At 55.7% G+C, this 10,146-nt stretch overlaps 1 protein-coding gene across 1 annotated transcript; it reads right to left on the bottom strand.

Moving 5' to 3' along the window:
* Positions 1-4,292: 4,292 nt before the first annotated feature.
* On the bottom strand, positions 4,293-10,132 carry TWNK (twinkle mtDNA helicase). The gene is made up of 5 exons (XM_006166311.3): positions 8,262-10,132; positions 7,858-8,098; positions 7,088-7,195; positions 6,636-6,777; positions 4,293-5,734 (listed from the first exon to the last, which is right to left on the bottom strand). Exons 1-5 carry the CDS (start codon positions 9,481-9,483, stop codon positions 5,414-5,416), a joined length of 2,034 nt encoding a protein of 677 aa, XP_006166373.1. The 5' UTR covers positions 9,484-10,132; the 3' UTR covers positions 4,293-5,413.
* Between the last annotated feature and the right edge of the window lie 14 nt (positions 10,133-10,146).

The raw sequence follows: 10,146 nt of genomic DNA, 5'->3' as shown, positions 1-10,146 counted from the left end.
CGGGCGTCAGCCTGCCGGACCTGCTGGAGCAGAGCGGGGCGGGGCGCCTGAGGCCGCGCCCCCCACCCAGGCAGGGGAGTGGTCTGCCCCGCACCCCTCTACAGCCGACCCAGTACCCACCCCAAATGGAGCTCGACCGTGGCCCGAGGCTGCTTCTGCTGACTTCAGAGCTTACTGGACTTAGCTTCGGACCTGGAGAAGGGGTGAGCAGCACGTGACCGAGATCTAAGCTACCTGGCTGCCTAACTAAACTAGCTACAGGGCCTGACTCTGTCACCCTCTTCTGCTCAGGAGAGAACCCGTCCGAGTCCGCCTGCGGCCCTCCAAACACTGGGAAAACCCCTGGGAAGCAACAAAGACGGCTCGGGTATCACCAAAACAGCTCCCACCCACCACCAGCAATACCAGCACCATCCGCACACCTCTGGGGGCTGCCCAAGCAGAACTGGCACCGCCCCCTTCCCGGGAGTAGGTGTCTGCCCAGCTGAGCAGGCTTGGCCCCCCACAGAGCCGAGCTGGGCTCCCCTTAAGACTCATAACGTCCCACCCACAGGCACAAACAGGAAGCTGGCCTGTATTGGGAGGCGGCAAGGGCTTCCTCCCCCCAGTGCACTCAAGGAAGCCTTTGGGAATGCACGGGGCTACAGGTATCAGCCATATTTGCAGCCCGAGCACCTGGGCTGCAGGGCACACCCGGAGAGTTCAGTTCTAAGCACAAACCCACAGTAGAGAGGAGGGGTTTGGCTGACAGAGCTGCCCCCTTACAGCCCTGTGACAGACAGTATCTGAGGACAGGGTGTCAGATCCAACTGGACCCTGGTTGACTGGGCCCCTCCTGAGCTCTCAGGCTGTTCTTAACATCCAGTTTGACCTACATATGGGTGGATTCCAGGTAAGCTTCAAGCCACTTCAGCTGGGTACATGGGCAGTGGCACCCAGGGACCTTACAGAGGGCCTAGGAGTCCCCCGCTGCCTTCTAGGCACCAGGGCCTTTTGAACATACTGGAGGCTAGACCTTGACGTGGGAAGTGCAAAGCAGGTGTGGAGTGGAATGTGTTTGTCCTTGTCATGCGTCTGTGCTATGTGGGAATGTCTGCTAGAAGGGCGGGGCAAGACAAACAAATCTGTCCCTTCTCTGCCCAGTGCTCACAGAGACCTCATAAAGTCCACTGTGCGAACCCCTAAAGGAGCTCCTGAGAACCACCCACCCGCACTAGGGAGAGGACGTGGGCCCTCATCCTAGGTAGGGCTGACCTGGCACCATGCATCTGGAAGGCATGGCTGACATTCCCTGTTACAGATCCTGGCTGAGGCCTAGACCAGCCAGTGTCTGGGAATGATTACTGTGGGATTAGGGCGGCCTGGCTCCAGCCAGTCTGGGAGAGACCCCCAAGAAGGGAGGCCCTGAAGGAGCCACCCCCACCCCAGGTTCTTCCCCGCAAGAACAGCTTTGAAGCGGTTTTGTTCGGAGGTCTGTTTCGGGAGACACTGGTGGCCACAGTTCTCACACTGCAGGCCAGACTGCATGCCTTCCCACATGGGTGGACAGGAAGATCCTCTCAAGGCAGCCTCGCTTCCTTCCCCCACTCCTGCCACCCTTGCAGAAGGCTCCTCCTCGGAACATCTTGGATTCTTTCTACTCTTTCAGGCAAACCCAAGGGGAAACAGAGACTTTAGGGGACCAGAGGAAATGTGTTGAGAAAATGGAATCATTTGGGAATATTCCGGCAGGGTCTCTGGGTCACCTAGTTTACAATCTCTAACAGGGCTTATTAAAAATGAGGATTATGGGGGCTGGCAGGTGGTGTGGTGGTTAAGGGTGCTGGACTCCCACATGGCCGACTGCGGTATGAGTTGCTTCCTTATTTTCTCACTCTCTCTCACTTTGTCCCTCTCTAGTCAAATTAAAAAATAAATAAATAAAAATAATTGAAAACATTTTTTTAAAAAAGGATGACAATGTCAGCAGGTGGCATGGTAGCTGAAGCGCAGGACTCCCACATGGCCGACTGCTGTTTGAGTCCAGACCTGATGTCTTCCTCTGTCTCTCTGGTGAGTGTGTATCCCTGTAGCAAATTGAAAAAATAATGATAAAGTTAAATGATTTTTTTTCAAGAGAGATTTTTTGCCATAGGATACATGCGCTCACTGGACAGAATGACAGAGACAGAAAGCAAGAAATCACCCCCCTGGGGGAATGGCCATGCCTCAATCCCTTCTCCTCCATTCTCCTCTTGGGATTTTGGGCACACATACACATGAGCCCAGCATGAGTCTTTTAAGCTGCCAGATCTGGGACTTGAACTGCAGTTGACCACATGGAAGACCAGTGATATAAGCATTATGCTAACTGCTAGTTCCCAAATTATTATTATTTTTTGCTATAGGGCGCGTGCACTTGCCAGACAGAGACAGACAGACAGAAAGCAGGAAATCACCCCCCAGGGGGGATGGCCACACCGCAATCCCTTCTTCTCCATTCTCCTCTTGGGATCTTGGGCACGCATGCACACGCGCCCAGCGTGAGTTTAAGCCACTGGGTCCGGGACTTGAACCGCGGTCGACTATGTGGGAGTCCAGCGACATAGCCATTACGCTAACTGCTGGTCCCCCAAATTAAATAATTCTTAAAAAAAAAAAAGATATTACTGGGGCCAGTGGGTGGTGGGTGGTTGGAGTGCTAGAGCAGTGGCTGACTGTGGTTTGAGTCTCAGATCTGGAGGTTTGCTTTCTCAAGTTTCCTCTCTCCCTCTCGTGTGCATGCCCTGTGGCAAATTAAGTAATAATTATGATAACAGATGAAATTAAATAATCATTCTTTAAAAAAAAAAAAAGATTGCTGAATTAGCTCCGAGGTCCAGCAGTACCACACTGCTCAGGGGAAGTTCCGACCACATGGCATCTTAGCCTGAGACACACCTGGCATGTGCATAAACGCCCAAGATCCAATGGGCTGGAAAACTGGATGGAGGGATCGTAGTGTGACCAGACCCTGTGGAGGGTGCTCATCTTTTTTCACAAACACATATGTGCTCTATTATGAATAAAAAAAAAAAAAAATAAGGATTTCCAAGGACCAGCAGTTACATTGCTGGACTTCCACATGGGCAGCTACGGTTTGAGTCCTGGACCTGGTGGCCACAAACTCACGTGTATGTGCATGCCCAAGATCCTGGGGGGGAGAGTGAAGGGACTGTGGTGTGGCCATCCCCCTGGGGGGTGATTTCTCACTTTCCCTCTCACTGTTTCTGTCTCCAGTGAGCACATGCACCCTAGGGGAAAAAAATAACAAAAAAGTAATAAAAAAGTTTTCCAGGACCATTGGCAGTAGAACAGGCGGGAGGGCACCGCATCGCAATGCCAGATGCCACGTGGGAGGCCCAGGCTCAGATCCTGGGTCCACTGGAGCGCACACAACACACCCGGAACCCTGACTAGAGGGCCGCAGGGGGCCGCGTGTGGCAGGACGACCCTGCTGAGGGCAATTCTCTTCTACCTCCCCTGAAGGAAGTCAGCGCATCGACTGTGGGAAAAGCAGGAGTTCCACACACTTCTTAGACCCCTAGCATCAGAAATGTTTTTTTTGTTTGGAGAGGTTTTTGCTATAGGGTGCGTGTGCTCCCCAGACAGAGTGAGTCAGAGAGACAGAAAGCGAGAAATGACCCCCCAGGGGGGATGGTCACGCCGCAATCCCTTCTCCTCCATTCTCCTCTCGGGATCTTGGGCACGCACGCACATGCACCCAGCGTGAGTTTTAAGCCACTGAGTCCGGGACGCGAATCGCGGTCGACTACGTGGGAGTCCAGTGACATAGCCATTACGCTAACTGCTGGTTCCCCAGAAATGTGTTTGTGAAGGGCAGGAGGGCGAGGGAAGAGTGGCGCCCAGGTTCTGTATTTACCAACCCCCAGGACTTCTGGTACATATTAAGAGCAAGGAAAGTGTACAGGAGGGAAATGGGTGGTGGTGGGGTCGAGGTAAGAATATGCTGATCTGCGGCCACGCGGACAGAGGTGAGTGGCTCAGTGACCCATACTTCTGCCAGGCATCCCATGAAGAGCCTCGGGAGTTAGGGGTCAGGACACACCACCCTGTCTTCCCTGGGCCGAGGAGAGGTACGAGGGGATGGTGGGGTGTGATGTTCCTTTAAAGCCCCTGCCTCCTTGGGAACCCACAGCCCAAAGGCTGGCAGTAAGGAAGGGGCCCTACCCACCCGCGGCAACTCAGAGGCAAGTCTAGTTACAGACTGGGGAGACACCTGGTGGACAACTAAGAAAAAGCAGACAAACAAAGGCAATGGAAAAAATAATTTTTTTTCCCCAGTAAATCTGGAAAGGCTCTACAAAACGTCCTAACTCGAGGGCTGAGGACGCGGTCTGGAATCAGCATCCAGGGGTAGGCGCTCTGGGCTCATGGCACCCTTTCACGGATCCATGGCCAGGCATCCCAGTGGAGGTCACGTCCACCTTTGGGACCCTGCTATTACTGACTCGGCATCGATTCTAGCAAGTGCCACCTCATGCCGAGCTCTCCACAGTGGGAGCATAAGGCCTGGGACTCCCCGTCACCTTTCAGCTTCGGAACACTGCACTGGAGTCGCAGCACTGTCTCCCCCACCCCGCAGGCCTGACCTCACTCCTTGAACCCAACGCGCTCCTTCCACCTCAGGGCTCTACTTACTTTGCTCTGCCCGGATCCCCTTTGCCCTGCATATCCGCAGGGCTCATTCTTCACAGTTCTCCAGGCTCCTGCTCACACGCTTTCTACTCACAGATACTTTTTAGAAACTTAGCCTAAACTAGCCTGCAATCACACTTTCACATTACTTTTTTTTTTTAAGGTTTTTGCTATAGTGTGTGCTTGCCAGAGAGAAGGAGAGATAAAGAGAGAAGTCACACCATGACACAATCCTCCTCCTGGGATTTTGGGCACGAACGCACACACACCTGCTGTGATTTTCTAGCTACCAGGCCCAGGACTCGAACTGCTGTCAGCCATGTGGGAACTCAGCAACTTAGCTACCACACCACCTGCTAGTCCCTCATTACTATTTTCTTTACAGCATTTTCACTATCTCAGCAGACCGTGTTTCTTTGAGACAGGGTCTCCCTATATTGTCCAGGTTGGCTTTGACCTTGTAATCCTCCTGCCTCTGCTTTAGCAGCTGGGACGACAGGTGTGCGCCGTGCCTGGCACTGTTCACTGTCTACCACCATTGTGAATTGACTTGTTCGCTGCTCCTGCCTCTCCCGCCAGAACGCAGGCAGCATGGAAGGAGAGACCACCTCTCTTCAGTGCTGTAGATACAGGACTGCACAGGACCACAGGACAGCGGAGCCCTCCCAGAGAGCCAGGAAGGGCCTGTGCCCCAGCCTGCCCATTGGACACCTCAGTGAGCAGCTCTGCACTGCCTTCACTTTGAAGTCTTGGCAGTCCCTGGTTGGCAGGGGTTGGGAGGTTGGCCTGAACAAGTCTCAGAGTTCCGGGACGCAGCCCCCTTTTTGCCAGAAGAGGGCTTTTTGGCTACTAGCCCGTTGTCATCTTTGATCTTCTTGAGCCGGGCCTTGCTCTTCGGTGGGATGGAGAAGGTGAGGGAGCTCTTATTGAACTCAAGGGGAAAGACGCCGACATCTCCATCGAAGCGGTTCTTGGCGACCTGCAGATACCGTTTCCCTGGCCCAGTCACCAGCTTCCTGTCCTGCAGGATCAGCACGTTGTCGGCCTCCTGGCTTGCCTGGGGCACGGGACAGAGAGGGAAGGCAGGAGTAAGAAGACGAGGAAGCAGAGCAGAGAAGGTAGCTGAAGGTATGGATGGAGTGGCAGGAATGGGAAAGAGAAAAGTTCTTCCGTCCCGATCGCCAGAGCTCTTTGAACTACTGACCATAATGCTGGGCCACTCACGCCTCCCAGGTCCCCGACAAGCCTGTCCTCACTCTTCCTGCTGTGTGTAACGCTCCTCTCCACAGCTGGCCACCCCCTCCGCCCCGGATTCTCATCATTCGGACAAGAAAGTCTCAGTCCAAACGTGACACTTGATCCGCGTTCTTGGTCCCCTTCAACAAAGCCAGCACCAGCACTTCCTCACTCGGCATCATCCCTCCCAGCCCGGCCCCATGAGTGCCGCTGTGGCACAGTTTGTGCCTCTGCCCAGCCCAGGCCCAGCAAATAACAGGCCCTCGGTGTACCACTGGCAGCTCTGGAACGGGGCTGGCCTGCTGTCCAATGGCCTCCCATTTATCCGACTATTCTAACACCTACTGTTTACCACATCTCAGCCCAACTGCTGTTGACACCTCTGGGAAGTCTCCCCAATGTTTCCAGATGACTCAGATGCTTTGCTCCCCAAATACCTGGGCTGCCTTTCGTAGATCTCACCACACCGACCTGTAACCACTGTCTCACTGTTTCCTGCTCCAGAGGACATGCGCTTCTCAGCGGCAAGGAGAGGGAAGACCCCACATCCTCATCCTTGAATTCCTGGCACACATAGCCCTATGCCACAGCCCCCAGAAGCTCCGCCTACCTCTTCCAGATGGACAGGTACAATCATTTAAGGCTGGACGAGGGCTGTCCCTGGTCACCGTGCCCTGCCCTCCCTGCTCTCCAGAGCTAGAGCTCCTCTAAAGGCCACTTACTTTGGCTGAGCCAAAAATGGATGCCGTCTGCAGTTCCTTGTCATCATCCTCCTTCCGGGGATGAATGACCAGTGTCACATGGCAGCTATTATCTGTAGCAAACTTCCGAAAGGCCCCGATGATGTAATCTTGAGCTGCGATCCTGCCCCCAACCCAAGAACGCAAAGCAGTTACTGGAGACAGACAGAAGGACAAGAATGTACACATACTCCCAATTCACTTACACACCCGTACAAACCACTCTACCTCCCTCTTCCCCAGGTGTCTCACATGCACGTCCTTGTTCATGTCTGGCTGCTATCCCCACGCCTTGACACAATACACATGGTGGTATATGCCTACACACGACTCAGAAAATAAGAGTCTGGTGTGTGTGTCTAGCAGCCAGCTGCCCAACAGAGCATGTGTGTGTGTGTGGGGGGGGTTCAAGCTACACAAGAGGAGGATGCCACCTGTCTGTGGACAGCTGCTCGTGACCCATCATGAACTGCAGGTTGTCGATGACCACATGAGAAATGTCGTAGACGTAGACTGCATGCTGCATTGTGTCTATTACAGTCCTGAGAAGAGGAAAGAGGCAATGAATTCACAAGTCAACTAATTTTGAGCCAACTCCATGGTGCAGTGGTAATACACTACTCCAGAGAAGCTGGATCCCATGTGGTGTGGATCCCACGCAGTGACTGCAGTTCAGATCCTTGGACCAGGTGCTCTGAAACATGCAGGGCACGAGCACAGTCCAACAGGGGATCGTGGGGGCATGACCGGGCCCTGTGGAGGGTGTTCCCTCGCTCTATCACATGTGCACGCACTCCATCAAGAATAAAGGAGGGCTGGCCTTCTGGCCTGTCAGTTAAGGGAGCTGGAACCCACATGGCCAATCATATGGTTCAAGCCAGATACATGTGCATGCATGCCCTACATCCCAACAGGGGGTAGAAACGGAGAAGGGATTTCGGTATGACCACACTATCGGGAGAGTGCTTTCTCTCTGTCTCTCTCTGAGTGCACATGCCTTCTGTCAAATTAAAACAATGGCAAGCAGTCTTCAGACCATCCCAGGAAGCAAAGCTAGCAACCTGAAAACTCTGTTGGCCGCCTGTTCTCTGCCCTTGGGGATTTGAAACCCCAAGCCTATCTACAGAGACTCAGAAAGAGTTCCCACTGGAGCCGGAAGAAAAGGTCCCGGGTGCCGGGACTGCCTGGGTCCGGGGAATCTCACCTGATACTCTGCTGCCCGTGGAAAGTCATGAAATAGAGGGGCAAGTCCTCAAAGCGGTCGGCCCACTCGTCGTATTTGTCCAGCTGCTCTTCCAGCCGTCCCACAGCGAACTGTGTCAGCATGACCCGTGCCAGTCTCACATTGCTGATCTCGAAGCTACCCCAGAGCGTGTTCACCCCCTGGGTACACAAATCCAGGGCATACTCACTGATGAACGTCGTCTTTCCACTGCCTGTGGGCCCTGCAGGGGGGTTGAGACAGACCCGGGTGAGCAGAAAGGCCGATCCTTGAAACCAGGACACACGTCAGGACTTCAAAATCAGGAGAGGAAACCTACTTTTCAGCGGCCCAAACCCACATGCTTTTGTCACTGGGTCCTCTGTCCCTTTCCCCCAAAGGGTTACCTGTGAAGACTGTCAGCTCGCCCTTACGATGCCCTTTCAAGAGCCGATTGAGGTCTGGGAAGCGACTCCAGTGGATGCCGGCTACCTGCTCCACGTTGGACAGTTCTCCTAGCACCTCCTCGCGAAGCTGCCGGAAAGACACGATAGACTTGTGCCAGGCAGGCAGGGCGGTACGAAGAACACGAGAGAGGTTTAAGCCTTGATTCAGGGCCTCCAGGGGACTGGGCTGCTGGTCCCCAGGCCGCACCAAGGAGCATCGTTTGGGGTTCAGTTTCCGGGCAAACAACTTGGCAGCCTCCCAGGACCGAAGGTCGTCCCCCAGCCAGAACACAATACGTCGGAACTGTTCGAGGTAAGGGAGTAAGGTGGGGGGCAGGCAGGCTGTTCCTCGGGGAAGGGCAAGGGTGGGCTGCCCTGTGGACTGGCTCACGGCCAGGCTGTCCAGCTCACGACTCGTCAGCACTACCTCGACATCTCGACGACTGATGAGGGGTAATCCGAACAGGTTGTGGTAGGCACCAGGCCGGGGAATGGTGGTCTCCACGTAGCGCACAGCATCCCCCTGGCCTTCAGCCCCTAGGAGTTTCAGGCCTCGTAGTCCCAAGCCCCTTGGGAAGAACCAAGGGAAGACGAGGCTGCGCGCTGGCCGCAGATACCGCACGCTGAAACGCCTGAGAGTGTCATCTGTCACCTTGGTAAGGCCAAACATCAGACGAGCCAGCCGGGCCTCCTCTGCATCAGGCAGCTCCCAGAGAGGTACTGCCCGGTCCCAGATCCTCTGGATCTCTTCACTGTCCCCAGCTTCTGGGGCCTCACCAAGCAAGACTCCCTCTCTGGACTCATCTCCTCGCCCCTCCACGCTGGCCTGAAAGTCTTCCCAACTCCCCTCCGCCAGGCTGGTGGTGCAGAGAAAGCGGCCTGTGGTCTTGTCAATAAACAGACTGTAGTCCTTGAGCTGGGAGGTCCCCGTGAAGGGGCTGGGTGCCTGCAGGCAGCTGTGGCCATCCTGGAAGGGGATCCCATGCGCCCGCAAATACTGGCGGATTTCGGTTGTAGTTACAGGCAACACTGCTACCTCCAAGGCTGGGAGGGCCTCCTTCCTGTACCGTCTTCGAGGAGGACCTGGGACCAAGCTCCGCGGCAGGCCTCTGCGACCTACCCATTCCCCACGCAAGGACAACAAGGTACGGAAGGGGTACCCACCTCGGAGGAGCACCCACATTTCTAGTCAAACGGAGGAAGTAGTACCCCAAATGCCTAGGCGCCTGCCTTCCCTCACTACGCCAGACCCTGCGGCTCCTCCAGCACTCGACAGGGGCTCACTCTTGGTGCTTTCTTTGTCGCCTCCAAGTCTTCCTCCTGAACACCCCAGAGTCTCCTTCGGCCCCTCTACATGCCTACTTCACTGCTGGGACCAGCTACACGAGCCGCGCACAGCTAGGTCCCTCTAGCACGGCTCCCTTGCCGCAGCGGTCCTTTCCCTCCCCACCGCGCTCCCCGGGCCGTTCTCGGTGTCATCTCCGGCCCTCCGCGGCCCCTCCACGGCCCCTCCAGGCCACCCTCGGCTCCCCGCCCGCTGGCATCCTTTCTGCAGTGCCCTGCTCCAGCCCCGACGACGAGCCTCTCCGCCGTCCCGCCCCTCGCGGCGCCCCTCCGCGGGGCTGGAGCGCCACCGCACGCCTCCTGCAGCCCCGGGGACCAAAGGAGGCCCCCTCTCTGCTTCTGCCCGCGTCTCCCCGGCTCGCTCTCCGCCCGCAGCGTGGGTCGCTCGCACGCGCCACTCACTTCGACCTCGGAAGCAAAACTCCCCGGACCTAGGCTGTGTCCTCGGAACCGGAAGCCTCGGCGCTTAGTCCCGCCCCAATCCCAGCGGCTCCCGCCCCGA

This window comes from Tupaia chinensis, unplaced genomic scaffold (genome assembly GCF_000334495.1).
Source record: "Tupaia chinensis unplaced genomic scaffold, TupChi_1.0 Scaffold144255_1, whole genome shotgun sequence".
NCBI classification, from domain to species: domain Eukaryota; kingdom Metazoa; phylum Chordata; class Mammalia; order Scandentia; family Tupaiidae; genus Tupaia; species Tupaia belangeri.
Note: the sequence above shows the minus strand (reverse complement) of the source record. Positions and strands in the feature narration are given on the sequence as shown.

Coding starts and splice junctions, on each gene's coding strand:
- TWNK (XM_006166311.3), bottom strand. CDS start 9,483: ATGTGGGTGCTCCTCCGAGGTGGGTACCCCTTCCGTACCTTGTTGTCC. Junction 7,196..7,857: donor CACGGGCAGCAGAGTATCAG/GTGAGATTCCCC, acceptor TCCTCTTCTCAG/GACTGTAATAGACACAATGC. Junction 5,735..6,635: donor CCATTTTTGGCTCAGCCAAA/GTAAGTGGCCTT, acceptor CCCGTGCCCCAG/GCAAGCCAGGAGGCCGACAA.